General features: G+C 37.1%; 1 protein-coding gene across 1 annotated transcript in view; it reads right to left on the bottom strand.

Annotated features, from left to right (window-relative positions):
• Nucleotides 1–12,116, bottom strand: part of LOC134673615 (uncharacterized) — a 45,963-nt gene extending 33,847 nt beyond the window's left edge. The window contains exons 1-13 of the mRNA XM_063531614.1: nt 11,961–12,116; nt 11,662–11,768; nt 10,466–10,633; nt 9,197–9,381; nt 6,411–6,629; nt 5,441–5,573; nt 4,445–4,628; nt 3,953–4,087; nt 3,236–3,468; nt 1,150–1,156; nt 1,026–1,067; nt 851–957; nt 114–281 (exon numbers count right to left, since the gene is read on the bottom strand). Coding sequence (XP_063387684.1) covers nt 114–281; nt 851–957; nt 1,026–1,067; nt 1,150–1,156; nt 3,236–3,468; nt 3,953–4,087; nt 4,445–4,628; nt 5,441–5,573; nt 6,411–6,629; nt 9,197–9,381; nt 10,466–10,633; nt 11,662–11,768; nt 11,961–12,004 — 1,732 coding nt within the window. The 5' untranslated portion in view covers nt 12,005–12,116. The remainder of the gene's footprint in view (nt 1–113; nt 282–850; nt 958–1,025; nt 1,068–1,149; nt 1,157–3,235; nt 3,469–3,952; nt 4,088–4,444; nt 4,629–5,440; nt 5,574–6,410; nt 6,630–9,196; nt 9,382–10,465; nt 10,634–11,661; nt 11,769–11,960) is intronic.
• Nucleotides 12,117–15,617: the final 3,501 nt, after the last annotated feature.

The following is a 15,617-nucleotide window of genomic DNA, read 5'->3' as shown; positions in this document are numbered from 1 at the left end:
ATGTGCAGCGCTTGTGCAGTGCTTCGTCCGAGCATTATTGGACGATTTGGACGGATGGAAACTGAGGTTCCAAGTTTGCAGGATTTCATTTTGTGAAGTATTGTGACACTGACCTTTGACTGCCGCGGTCAGAGCGAGCCCGATGCCAGTGTTTCCTGAAGTAGGCTCGACGAAGCGTGTATCATCATGAGCGCGTCCTGATCGCTCCGCGTCACGCACCAATGTGTTCGCTATCCGATCCTTAATTGAGCCCCCGGGATTCAAAAACTCGCACTTTGCGTCTGTCCAGAAAACTATAGTTAAAAAAGCTCGCGAAAAATGTTCGACTCTTCCCAACAGAATAGAAACAATAATAAGGTTTTTTCAAAAAAAGTAATGTTATTCTTGATACAAGCTTTTATTGCTGACTGTACTTGTCTTTCAATAACAACTGATACTCATCGAGACAATTCTAACAAACCCTCAAGACTATAGGGTGCGTTGTTTTATCACATCACAGAATTCTCATGAACAACTCCCGTGTCCATCATCAGATCTGCTTGATGGTAACGTAATATTGCATTGCCACCAGATCACCACCCACTTATTTATATATTACGAGTATATTATTTATACCTACTATCAATGTGAAGTTTCGGCTTAATCGTATGATGGAAGTGGGTCTAATTTAGCTTAATGTACTCATACCTATGTTATGAATAGTCAGCCAAGAAAGTGGTATACAACTTTTCGACTCCATCATCTGATTAGAGTCGAAAAGTGGTAGACCACTTTCTTGGCTGACCCTACAAAAATGGAAGTAGGTATGCAATAGAATAGAATAAAATACAGTAATGAGGTAGGTGCTTACAGATTTCACACTCGAGTCCATAGTCCTTTGGTATCCGATTAAGCTTAACTAAGGGAGTATTGCCGACAACTTCTAGTATATTGTCATAAACTTTGGCATCGCGTCCTCTGTAAAATATTTTAATTACGTTAAACCTATAGGTACACTAAATTTTAATTAAAGATGTAAATCTTACGGTGGTTTCCAGTTTCCATAGGAGATATATTTTGCCTTTGCGCTATACATTTAGGCGACTCTCCTGCCTCCACTGTCTGTCAATTAAGTTTCAGCTACTTTTGCCGGCCAGAACTAAACCGTACTGACAAACTGCAAGGAAATTAATACTTCATAATGGAAATTAATTCACTTTCACGGATATTACCCGGACATGACTGTTAATTCTATTGTATAGAGATCAATCAATGTTTTAATGTGCCTTTCTCAGAGAATGCGTTGAATCAGTTTAATAAGATATAACTTCTTTAATCATACCCATACAATTTTAAATAGTGTAAAAATACAAAAACAAAGCGCGATTAAAGGCCGAGCCACACCGGCTTGCGTGTGCGTGACGTGCGCGTGTGCGTGCGCTAAAATGTTGGAGCCGCACACGCACACGTCACGCAAGCGGTGTGCCATCTCTCATAAGGATCTGTATACTACAACGCCGCACGCGCACGTGCACGTCACGCACACGCAGCCGGTGTGCACAGGCCTTTAAGCGGATTGTCAATAAAAATCTGGCCATAATTATGTTAGCCAAATAGAAGCTATACGTAGTCTTGTAGTTTTGACACGTCCCCATATGTAAAAAATCCTACTGGATAAATAGAGCCCCTGCTCTCTGCTCTGTTTACGACATACCATACAAAATTTAAATATAAACGATAGCAGCACTAGTAGGTAGGTACCTAAGATCTAGGTTAAAGCTTTGCGCTTCTATCCTGACTAGCAAACGTGCAGCAAAGAGTAAAGTTAGTTTTAGCAGTGAATGCTGATTTTGAGCCTAGCAAGCGCTAACTCTATATTAAAATCCAATTCATTTATAATATAACGGTTCAGATCTACCACTATAATTGGTCAATATCACTCATTTTCAGATTTATGTAGCCTGTATTTTAAAATTAACTAATTTGCAAGACCGAAGTGATCCCATAAGTGTACCGCGAACAAAGTTTTGTGCGGTACACTAAAAATATATTTTTTTATTGTTTTTGACCAATTATTATCGAGTGAGAGGTGCATGAGAGTATCGTTCGAGCTGATTTACGAGCTGTTGAAAGTGAAAATCGCCTCTCAGCCATCTAGATTCTAGATTCCACATCTACCTTATGACTCCTCTATACGATGGGCCAGCGCCGGCCACTCCAAGGGACGCATTTATACGTTAGAGGGAGCAAGTGATATTGCTATCTCATTCTACCGCATAGCTGCGTCCCTTGGAGTGGCCGGCGTTGGAGCCATTAAATTTCCCACGAATGCTCTATTACCAATGTACAGTCAACTGTAAAATATGGGTGTAGCCAACTTATTCAAAAATAAAATATGTCCCATAGTTCTTAATTCGCTGACATAAGAGCTATGGGACATACCTATTTTTGAGATGATTTGTATTTGTGCACCCATATTTTTACAGTTGACTGTAAATGTACAAGTAAAACACGTTACATTAATGAGTATATTTTTAATTTCAATATTAGTAAAGTAATTAATACAAAATAATGAGAAAGGGCATTACAACTAATAAATCGTAAAATAAAATTCGGTTCGACCGTCAACTACTGATAATCCTGGTGCTTTAATGTGTATGTCCAGACCATTTCCGAAGTAATTACTCCCTTTGGCTTGAAAATCTCTGAAAAGGAAATAATAAATTAATGTTAAATAATTACAGCTGCAGTGTTATAATTAGTGGGCAACTGGGCACCTATTCACAGCACAATCTACGCATGCGCAAGCTTTACTATACCAACATTCAATAGAGTTATATCTATGTTCTAATATTTTATTTTACGAATACCCGTCGGTATTTGTTTTTTTTTTATAGACACACCAACAGTACATAAACAAAGCAAGTAAAGTTACATAAGTACAGCAGACACGTATAATATTTATGCACCAATAACAGGTGTGCAACAACATTCAAACAGTTTGAGGCTTTTACACTACTTTACAAACTATAACTTAATTAAGGCATGCATGAAAGACTATAACTACTATAAACATTACTATTCGTGGCGAACAGTCCATAAAATTAAATTACCAACAAATTTCCTGTTTTACCCACATATATTACCTATATAAATAAAAGAAATCCTAAATTAAAATTAGCATTCACTTTCCATCTTTACTACAAATGGAAAATTTTAATAAATTATGAAAAAATACCATAAAATTGTTTGTTACCTTTAATTTGACTATCAGGATTAGGTATCTTCTCAACTACCACCACAAACGGAGTGATGTCCAAAATTCGGGAGACAAGGCCAACAGTCGGATGTCCCTTGTTCTCCGCCACCTTGTAGCAGTTCTGTATCAAATGCTTGCCGATGGGGTCCTGCAGGTTTAGATTCCCTTCCTTTTTGGGGTTGGTGGCTGAGAAGCGCAGTTGGTTTTTGGAGGTAGCTCCCTTCAAAAGCCTGAAACAGGTAACATATAGGTTTTTGAGTTAGTAAGTCAAAAGCGTTATAGTTGGAATATGTTTTTTGATTGTAATACAGCTGTTAATAAAGTTTACGCGAGTGGCATGGAACGGGTCATTTAAGGTCATTTAGATCATTTCTCCTTCTTTCTCATCTAAGCGTTAATATCGGTTGCATCATCACCTGGATTTGAATTATTCGAAATCGCTTTCCGACATTTTATGTGAAATAATACAAACAGCAGGGTAATAGGGTAGGATTATTTGTTTTTTACACGCCAAATCGCACCGTCATTAATTGCATAGGAAAATAAGATCAGCGCTGAAAGTCGCACGCAAAATGCTGAGATGGGGCCATTTCGTGACACTTTATTTTACTAATGTTCTTTCTATGTATGTCTTATTGTATGTGTGTTTACGAATAAAAACTATTATATATATTCTATTCAAAAAAGGACAAAAAAATCAAAATGAATTCGCACCCATTTTCTTCAGTAATGATTGCTACACTGTGCACGGATCCCATTGCAGCTATGACATCTCGAACCGATGCACTGAGCTTGAGCTGTGGAACAGACGTATCCACGTCTAAGTTATGAAGAGGATGATTCCACCATCTGAAATCATAAAACAATTTGCATTTTAAGCAAGTACTTTGTCCTAACGCTATTGAAGGCACATTTGTTTTACTTCAATTGAAGACTTCCACATTCAAGAATAAAGATAACGGGCCACTTTCTATGGATATGGTGATCTCCATCCGATATTTTGTTGGAGATTTCCATTTTCATTGCTCTTCAAAATATATTGTACAATTAATTTCAATAAAGTTTTAGGGGAACCTTTTAGTAGCAAAATCTCTTCGTCGAGCGCAAATGCTAGGGGCTATGGGTCAAATCTGCAAAGAACTTCTATTAATAATTATTAGGGTGTTAGCTAAGGGAATTATACTAGTACATATTAGGTATTCTTACTCGATCTTGTCATGTATCGGCGGCTCTTTAAACAGGTGCGCCTCCATCCATTGGTCGCTGACGAACTTAGTCATGTAGTTGCGGATACCGTCTGCCAGGACGACCACTACCTTCTTGCCCGCTCCCAACTTCAGCTCTTTGGCGGCCTTCAGCGCCGCGAACATAACTGCTCCACTACTGCCACCTGAAAAATATATATACATATATAGTGTAGAATCATCAATTCATCACCGCCGCCGATTCATATACCATATGGCTTAAATCTTTGATTTAGGCAACGTATTTCATAAATTACTTATGTTTTATATACTCGTATCTTTTCCATAGATTCAGACTAGAAGGAAGTAAGTTCTCTTTGGTAAGGTCAATAAGGGCTTATTTGAGCGTATCATAAGGTCCGATAGGTAGATCCAGTCTGAAATAAGCCACCGTACCGAAGCCACCATATTTGTGCTGTCATATAGTCGCACCAAACAAAGTCTGCAGCGGATTTGATCCCACGCAGTGTAGGTGTTATGTATACGTCATAATTTCGTAGAAGTTTGACGTTTAAAATGACACTTGCACTGCGTGGGCTATCAAAATCGCTGCAGACTTTTTACGGTCTGACTATAGGATTCCAATAATGGCATTTCAAATCAAAATACATAAGTGGTTCTAAAATAACAATAAATAATTTAAATTTAAATTAGACTGGGAATCTGGTGATACCCATCTAAGAGCTCTTTTTCCCACTGACGTCTAGTTTTTTGCGGGATTCAGTTTTCTGTACTAACTATGCGTGCAGTAGATATTCCGCAAACAGAATGCTACATAGCACATAGCATAGCATTAGCACGTATACCCACTACTAAAACGGGATCCTGCAAAAAAACGTACCCGAAAAAAACTGGACGTCTGTGGGAAAGATCTTTAAACTTAAGAGAAAAGAAGAGAGTTTCGCTTTTCATTTTGGAACTACGAATCTGATATATATACATAGATAATTAAGCTTACCGCATAGCAGACCCTCTTTTCGAATAACTTCTCTGGCCATGTTAAAGGCATCGTAGTCGGTCGGAGCTTCCACGCGGTCAATATTACGTTTATCCAGAACATCAGGTAGGAAATCTCCCCCAATGCCTTCTACCTGTAATGAGGAAAAATATTGAATATAAATTTATGCAGTTTTTTGTACGGGGTAGCGTATGTAGATTTATAGGTAGCGTAATATTTAATACGTAATTTACACGGAAATCAGATTAGCGTTATCAATATTTATTTAAAATTAAGGCGTTGATGTCGTGTCATAGGTACATAAACTCGTGACAATTACGTATTACCGATTGAAACATATAACAGGAAATTTCCAGCTCAGATTACCTAAATCAGTGCATACGTATTACGGTCAGTTCTTATCATATCTTAATTCCGGTATATTTTTTATGCAACATTTAAATAAATAACATATGAATCAATACGACTTTTCCGCTGACCTCGAACTGACTCTTAATGCGTAGTTGAAAGGGGCCCACTGAATAACAGTCCGCCGGACGGTATCGACCTGTCAGTTAGAACAAAATTTTGGCAGTTCCCAACAACTGACAGGCCGATACCGTCCGGCGGACTGTTAATCAGTGGGCTCCTGAAGAAACTTATACATCATTGCATGAAAATCATGAAGCCCACGGCATTACGTACTCAGGATGAACGTTCATTAGAAGTTACGGCACACCAAATTATCCAACGCATTCACGATCTCGCTATAATAATTAATGTATTCAGTAAAAGTATTTAAGGGGGTCATATTATAACAGAACACTCAGCTTCATTTAAACGGTAAATAAAGATGGTCAACCAAATCTTCTCAGTAGAAAAAGGCGCGAAATTCAAATTTTTCTATGAGACGATATGCCTTCGCGCCTACATTTCTCCTAATTTTCCGCCTTTTTCTATTGACAAGATCTGCTTGACCAGGTATACTTACAAAGAACGGCACGAGCTCGTTCCCCCACATGATGGAGCCCCTGGGATCGACGGCTACGACGACGCAGTTGGGACAGGCGCGTTTGAGCAGGTGCGCCACGCCCGTGACGGTGCCACCCGTGCCAGCGCCCATCACCGCCATGTCTATGGGACCCAGGCCGTCGATGATCTCGCGGCCCGTGTGCTCCAAGTGTGTGACGGGGTTCACCGGGTTTGAATACTAATAAAAAAAAATAAACAGCTTGTTTGTAAAGATTGCGAACTCAGGATAATGTCACGTCGGGAACATGTAAAGATGAAATAAAATTAATGTAGGCTGCTATTTAGCTTCGAGCTGTCCTATATTTTGTAATTTGAGTGAACGTTTTAAATAACAATAATAATTAGGTACATATGTGAATTGAGTTCAGTTCAGATTATTTGCGTTTACCGTAAGTATTAGGTACATACGAACAAAAGAATCGCATTCAACATGCGCGTGAAGCCATTATTTAGTCGATACGTTTATTATGTTATGATTGTCCCTATGCAGTCGATCATGTTAATGCCGTATTTAACGACATCTACATACTTGTAGTTCTGATACTTGCAACCTGCTTGCAAGGGCAAAACACTAGTTGAATACCTACATACCTACATAATTTGTGCCCTATATGGTTTATACCTCCTGTCGTTAAGCCCTACAATATTAACCTTCGTTACGATGTTACGGTGCTCCGTTTCCGCTAAGTCGGAACTTCCGTTTGGTATTACACATCCGTTTCTGTACACTGAGAGAAAAATCATCACCAGGAATTAAAAAACAGTTCTGTACTGGAGGAAAAAATTAAGTTTTAGTAATAATTATGGACGTTTCACTAATTCTGTAAAGTTTATTTATTTCTACAAACAGCTCAGTAATCCCAAATATAATTTCAACAAACAGATAATAGAAATTGCAAGAACTAATAGAAATTGCAAAAGTCAATTTGTTCATATTAGTTAACTCTCCTTGTCCCCGGATTAAGTTTATTTTTGTAATTCTAAGTGTATTTTTGTTGTACTTTTCTCTCAGTGTACCGGTTCCGTTACTTTTGAACGGAAAAGTATACCTATCGGATGTAAATGCTTATTACCAGACATCGTAACTTTTACAGCATTTTTGGTGCAGCGGAGTGGTGTTAACGGAATCGGTATAAACAATTTCAACCGTACTGATTAATTAGCATTAATTACGATGTGTGCTTATTACTTAGCACGGCGGCGGGATATGAGCGGCGTACGTCAAAAACATGTTTATCAGAACTAGCATTACATTAGTGAACACAAATTCACACAATTGTCATGACATAGTAAGAATTCGAAAAAAGCAAATTTCAGCTAATAATTTAATATTCGGCCCTATTCAAGTGTCAAAAGTGACGACTTTTTTGTTTGAAGAAACGTCACATTTGACACTGACATATCTAATCCATATCGTTGCTAGATCTATTAATTGACGTTTCTTAAAGTTTGAATCGGGCAGATTATATTTATTTAAAGTTTTAAAATGGACGTTAGTTCACCATTTCCCTTTAAATAACTAGGTTTGTATACCTATTCCTTTGAATCAACGAGTATGCTGACATGAAAATGAAACAAGATTAAGTACCTACCGATCACTAATCATAATATTCCCACGCAGGAGCTAGCTTGCAAATTCTAATCAGACCACCAGCGAATCCTGCATTTCGCTGAACCCCAGTGGCGAATTGAGATGTGTAAAATATGTTACTGGCCGATTTGATTTAAATGTTATCGCGTTGACTTCGCACTCGTGTTGTACGATCGTAACTCGTGACACATTAATATTTAAATTAAATTGGTAGTCATGTTTCACAAATCTGAATACTATTCGGGCCATAAATCCAGATAGAGCTTCCGTGATACCACTGATACCCTTCGCAAAGCTCGGTATACGTAGGTGTAGGTATCAAATAATGATAATATAAATATGTAACAGTGTAGTATACTGTATCTATTGCAAGTAGAGGTAGTATGTTGCAATAAAAACAAATAGACTATTTATGGACTAGGTTAACTATCTACTAAAGTGCTGTTTTCATTACGGAGATACAATGAAATCCATTATTAGGTAATTTTGAATGCAGTAACACTTCAGTAAAATAGCAAATCAATTTTTATGTTAGACATACTTCACCGCAACCATTACATATTTTAATTAATATAAATTGTTTAAGTATGTCACGTTGAAATGAAACGGGTACTTTTATATTCAAATTTCACCGTACGTAGTGTTATCTATTTTCAACTATTTTAGCTGAAATTATTTCCAATACGAAGATAATGGAGTTTTGAAACGAGACTTCCCAGCGTAATGTGTACATGTTACAGTCGAGTGCATAAATATTTATAAATTTTTTCACTCTATTGTAATGGGTTAAGGTGAAGTAGTTAATTATACATATTTATGCACTAGACTGTACTTAAATAAGTTTTTGACAAATAGAACATTTTTGGTGCAAGCTTGTATCGCCGACTGTACTTTTCTTTCCACGGGCATTTTCTTATCAGTCTTATCACAGAGTTCCTATGGCTACCTGTCTCCATAATCAGATCGGCTTCATGTCATTATATTATCAATATTATCATAATATTGCATGATCATCCGATTTACAAAAACAAAAATTCCGCTCAATTCGGTTGTCGGGAAACGGGTGAAATTTAACTTCAATTCCAAGATTTGATCCACACTAACATAGGTACTAACAGGGCATGTTAAATAAAAAATAATAATTATATACTGACCTGATCTAAACTGATATTATGTTCGGGGTCCTCACTGACCAGCCGCTGGGCCACCGACATGAAGTGGTCTGGCTCGCCCTTCTTGGCGGTTGCCGGGACCTGGACGATTTCGGCTCCCAGCAGCCTCATCGCGCTCAGCTTCTCGTCTGAGTTCTTGTCCGGGGTCACAATAATCGCTTTGTAACCTGGGTGGGGATGAAATTGACTTGATTTTAGAGATATATAGAGGTAGAGAAAAAATGTGGCTGTTTTATACATTTTTACTGGTCTGATGTTGATATTTTGAATGGGAGAGTTAATTTTTTTTCGCAATTTCTGGTTTGGTCCCATAGTAAAAGTTGCCCAATTTGCCATAAACATTCACTCCGTAATTTATTTGCAGGTTACTAAAAATACCCTGTAAAATTATTTACCTAAGTGTATAAGACATTATATAAATGATTTTATTTTTAAAATTTTCCTAAGTGTGCTACATATAATGTGCAGGTATGTCTATCATAAATCATAATGGTTAACGTAAATTTTATGTGCTGATTAGACAGCTAGGTGCTTAAGTATGTGAGGGATGTTCTGAAATGTACCACTAAAAGTCTTCCTACGCTTATTAGTATTACGTTACTTTGTTTGAACAGAGACTGGAGTTAAACTACTACATTCAGCGTCAGTACATGTGCTCACGCACTAAATGTTAAATATAGTTGTTGCATTTCCGGAACGCACAAGGACTCGACAAACAATGTAGAGTCGATAAGAATAAAATAATGATATGAATATGAATAATTAATTTTATGACCCTGCTTCAAGAGTAATCTTAGTTATGACTAATATCAGGTACACCTACCCTATATGTACTTAATTTTTTACGCCCAGTCACCCTCAATGATAGAATCAAGTTAAATATAGAGTCGTATCAGGCTAACTTAAGTTTGCACAGACTTCGCAGTGTCAGAGAGTGGTAGTGTCACCATAAACATCAAATTCCTTTATGCAAAGTCGGTACAGAGTTAGGGCTGCCATCCATCTGGGTTTCCCCGCATTTGTCCTAGTTTAGGCGCCGTCCGGGGGGGTTTACAAAACGTGTCGGGGGAAAACCTGGATACTTATATTGCGAGGAAACACTTATTGTATTTAATTATTTACCGGCATTATTGTGTACAAAGTAGGTAAAAACAGTATAAATACACGTCCGGGGAAAAATGCGATTTACGCCAAATGTTCGGGTTTTTTAGTCATTGTCCGGGTTCGAGTTAGACTAGAGGTGTGTATAACCTTTAACTGCAGCAGTCATAGAGATGCCGATGCCGGTGTTCCCCGAAGTAGGTTCGACGAAGCGCGTGCCCTTTCGGGCTCGCCCCGTGTTCTCCGCGTCCACCACCATCGTGTACGACATGCGGTCCTTGATGGAGCCCCCGGGATTCAGGAACTCGCACTTTGCGTCTGGAAACAGACTCAGAATATAGTTTCAAAACTTAGGTACATATAGTGTAGGTTTAACGTTTCACTTGACAGTGAGAACATTTTAAGTTATGGTTGTAGTTCTGAGGGGGATTTAAACTATAAGGCCAAAATGCAATTTCATCCATCTCTGGTTATAATAGCAATCCTCAATATGAATAATGTGAACACTTAGCCAGAGGCCAGGTTGAAAGTTTACGGATTATAGAATCAGACCCAAACTCACAAATCTGAGCTTTACTTTAAAGTCAGACCTAGACTCCATACAGAGCAAGTTCATATTAAACATAAGAACGATAAAAAATAAAAATAACAAAGGGCCTTATTTGGTGCAGGTACCTCATGCCTATTTAGTGCTGTAGTTTTTATTTGTAGGTACTCGTAATTGGGATCTGTTGATGATCTGACTGTAATTCGGATGAAACGCGGAACTGAGCGCTAATAAATATGCAGAAATTCTAGGGCTCTGACTTAAAATAGTTTAACGGTAGTAGGTATGTCCACAATAACTTTAGTGCATACAACATCGCTGTAAATTTAGGCATGAAGCAGATGTTTCATATTTCTTGGACAAACATGAGGTACTTGCAAATTTATGTGTTGCTAATGGGCATACATTCCTTACGACTACGTATATACCTTTTTGAAAAAAAGGATGAAATGTAATTAGGTTTATTAATTGTGGATAATGTACCTACCTACCGAACTAGAAAATGGGCCTACCCAAATAGGTACCAATTCAATCAAATAACACTAAGTTATTTGGAAATAAATTACAAATTATATTCCATTTCAAACACCCACATTGCATTCATGCATTCATTCTGGTCGCGGTCCCCTGAGAGATACTTTCAGAATAGCCCGCTCTGAAAGCTTTGTATTAACTTGAATAAAATAAACTAAGAATAAAGTCCGTGCTCCGTGTAAATAGGTTAACAACACAGTGGATAAATATTAAAATTTAAAAGGTAATATTTTAAATTATATTTATAACATGATGTGGTACTTACAAAATTCGCATTCGAGTCCATGGTCCTTCGGTATCCGATTAAGCTTAACTAGAGGGGTATTTCCGATTACATGTAGAATGTTGTCATAAACTTTTGCATCGCGTCTTCTGTAAAATATGTCAGTTTACATTAAATACCTATTTTCTTTTTTAAATAAGTAAGTGAAGTTATTGGCAGTATAAATAAAAAGGAAAACACGGATATTAATAACTAATAATACAAAATAAGTTATCTAATCACTATTAAATGCCAGCAATAATTATGTTTTTTTTTAATTTTATAATTATTTCAGTTCTTACGCCGGTTTCCAGTTCGCGGTATGTGGTTTCGCGTTGGTGTACATTTTGAACGAGCGCGAGTATCTTGCAGACGAACGCTAATGCCTAGATCTCGACGCAGACTAAACTTGATATCCATATCAATCTGTATCGAGGTGCTATCAGTTATCAGCTGGTGTTATATACATAAATTGGGTCGACAATATTTATGATGCCTCCTAGTAAGTTTTTATGAAAAGGGACTTTCAGTAAAGTTCGATTCACGATGTTCAATATAGGTATATATTAGATAATATAGGTACGAGTATTTATCTATATTCTATATATATATATATATATAAATGCAAGTGTCCTGACTGACTGATTCATCAACGCAGAGCCGAAACTACAAAAGATAGAAAGTTGAAATTTGCACACCAGATTACATTTATAAAGTGTACAAGAGATAAGAAGCGATTTTGAGAAATTCAACCCCTAAGGGGGTTAAAAAGGGGATGAAAATTTGTATGGGGTTCAAGTTTTATTTTAAGCTAGGAATTTGAAACTTCGTAAAAAGATATATTATTAAAATACAAGAAAACTAATTTCAGCGTTTTTGGGAATTCATCCCCTAAGGTGATGAAAAAGGGGTTGAAAGTTTGTATGGACAACAAAAATTTTTTCGAACGCGGGAGTTGAATCTTTGTATTTGGGGACATTATTAAAAGACAAGAAAAGTAATTTCTGCGTTTTGTAAAATTCATCCCCTAACCAGGTTAAAAAGGGGATGAAAGTTTGTATTAGGTTTAAGTTTTCTTTTGAGCTAGGAATTTGAAACTTCGTTAAAAGATATATTATTAAAATACAAGAAAACTAATTTCAGCGTTTTTGAAAATTCATCCCCTAAGGTGGTGAAAAAGGGGTTGAAAGTTTGTATGGATATCAAACATTTTTTCGAGTGTGGGACTTGAATCTTTGTATTTAGGGATATTATTAGAAGACAGGAAAAGTAATTTCAGCGTTTTATAAAATTCATCCCCTAACAGGGTTAAAAAGGGGTTGAAAGTTTGAATCCATTACAAATCGTTTTGAAACTTCTTAGAAAGGCAGAATAGCCGATTACAAAAAAAGTAATTGCAACGTTTTTGAACATTCATCCCCTATGATGGTGAAAACGGGGTTGAAAGTTTGTATGGATATCATACATTTTTCCGAGCGCGGAATTGGAATCTTTATATTTGGGGATATTATTCGAATACAAGAAAAGTAATTGCAGCAACCAACATCAAAATTAATCCACTTGACTTTAAACTTCATACAACTTGCTAAAAAAGAAACGTAATTTCAACATTGCTTGGATATGAAAATTATAGGTACTAAAATGTTGAAGATAAGATTCCACGCGGACGAAGTCGCGGGCAACAGCTAGTTAAGCATAATTACCTACAAACTTTAATACCCAAATCACTTAAGTATTTGTTTAAATATTCGGACATACTCGTAACTTAATGTTAATTCCAAAAGTTACTTTAATTTTTTCCTCGACTATAAATTTTTGTACGCTAATTTCACTCGTAAATAGATAATATTCCAGTATATATTTGTTATACCAATTTAATTTTAATTACATTCTTCCTCGGTTATCCATCTGAGTACCTAGTAAAAAAACGTAATCCACAAGATTTAATTAAATTGTACATACATATATACCTAACTTACCTCTTTATACCATTTCTTATGTGTGGACGGGTAGACTCGCATCATTCTAACCGGGCTGGGAATTCGCTAATTTTAATATCATTATATGAGTCGTACATAGTCGTCATAGATTATTATATTATTAAGTACTTTTTATGATGTAAATAATTGTTAAAACTTAATCCGCATTTTTAGCATTCCGTAGGTAGTCAACTCCCCTCTACAAGGGTCCTTGTCCTTACCCTTATAGTTTCGTCATGGGCGTCCGTCAGAGCGGTTTCGCACTACGTCCGATCCGAATCCGATCCGAACCCGTGAAAATATGGTCCGTAGTAGCCGTAGAACTATTTCTATGGTAAGTTAGTGATTGCTTTTAGTTTCAGCAATCAAAAGCAAATGGTTTTTTTTCCTACGATTGAAAATCAAAGAAATATACGCTCGTACGGAATAGACCCTATGACGGAATTAGCCACATTGAGCTTACGTCAAATCCAGTTTTCCCCAGTTTTTAAAGTTACAAAACTTACAAATTAGGTACTCATCTAGTGTTTCTAGTGCTTGTTAGTTTTGTTACACAATAGGTATCGTGACGTGACGATGAGCATCAGCATATGGGTAATATAAGTAAAAATGTCTGGGAGACCGAGCTCCCTCTTTCTAGCGTTATCCCGGTATTTTTGCCACGGCTCATGAGAGCCTGGAGTACGCTTGACAACTAATCCCATGATTTGACGTAGGCACTAGTTTTTACGAAAGCGACTGCCTTCTGACCTTCCATCCCAGAGGGGAAAGTAGGCCTTAGTGGAATTAGTCCGGTTTCCTTACGATGTTTTCCTTCACCGAAAAGCGTCTGGCAAATATCATAATCATATTTCGTACACGAGTTCCGAAAAACTCATAGCTGGGAAACCGAGCTATGCTCGGAAAATATATAAATAAAAAAATGCGCGTTTCCCCAGAGATAAGACCTAGCTAGATCGATATTTCGTCCCCGAAAACCCCCATATAGCAAATTTAATCGAAATCGTTAAAGCCGTGTCCGAGATCCCTGAAATATTTATATATTATATCATATATGTATACAAGAATTGCTCGTTTGCTCGTTTAAAGGATAAGATTAAGGGCCAGTTGCACCAACCACATTTGACAGACTGATCAACGTCAGCCGGCGAGCGCCGGCGCTTTACTATGAAACTTTCCATACATAAAAATTTAGCGAACTCTAGCTTTAACGATACGAACAGTTTGGTGCAACCGACCCTAAATTAAGTGACGTACGTTATTTAATATGGTCGAAACTAAATCGTGGTAATACCTAATAAAAAAGCCAAATATCCGTGTTAAATAGTGACGTTAAGCAATGCTCGTCGGTTGCCTGGTCGAATAAAGTTGATTTCACGTCAGTAGAACTATAATTGACTCCTCACGAATAGAAATCAGCGTACCTCACACGACTCATAAGAGCTACGCACACAAGAGCGCTAGGAGTTTAGTTTTTTGGAGTGACAAGTTCAGGGATAATAACAGAATAACCCCTTGATTATTACCTACATCTATCCGATTTCAGGACACTGTCAAGGAAAACCGATTAGAAGGTTGAGAGTAGATCTTACGAAAAATAAATTGTTATTATTGTGTGATGAACAGGCATTTAGGGCATGAGTCCGACTCAGACTTAGCCAGTTTTTTTATAAATGTAATATTATGGAAAACCAGGTTACACACAAAATGTTAATTAAGTTTCACCCACGTTATACTTTCATTCTAAAATTGCTACTAACCCGTCCCCGATCATTTCATCTATATGTATAGATAAAGTGTCCTTATTTATTACCCAAAGATAAGTTGAAGCTAAATTTGCGTTTAAAAAAAAACGCATTCTTAATGAAATCGTGACTGGCGTTTTCGTGGTATAGTCGCCATCAGATATATCGGAGCGGCCAAGGTTCACAATATCTGAACAAGCACTCTAACGCCTTGACAATAGAGGCGTGCTCAGAT

Source organism: Cydia fagiglandana, chromosome 18 (assembly GCF_963556715.1).
Source record: "Cydia fagiglandana chromosome 18, ilCydFagi1.1, whole genome shotgun sequence".
Taxonomy (NCBI): domain Eukaryota; kingdom Metazoa; phylum Arthropoda; class Insecta; order Lepidoptera; family Tortricidae; genus Cydia; species Cydia fagiglandana.
Note: the sequence above shows the minus strand (reverse complement) of the source record. Positions and strands in the feature narration are given on the sequence as shown.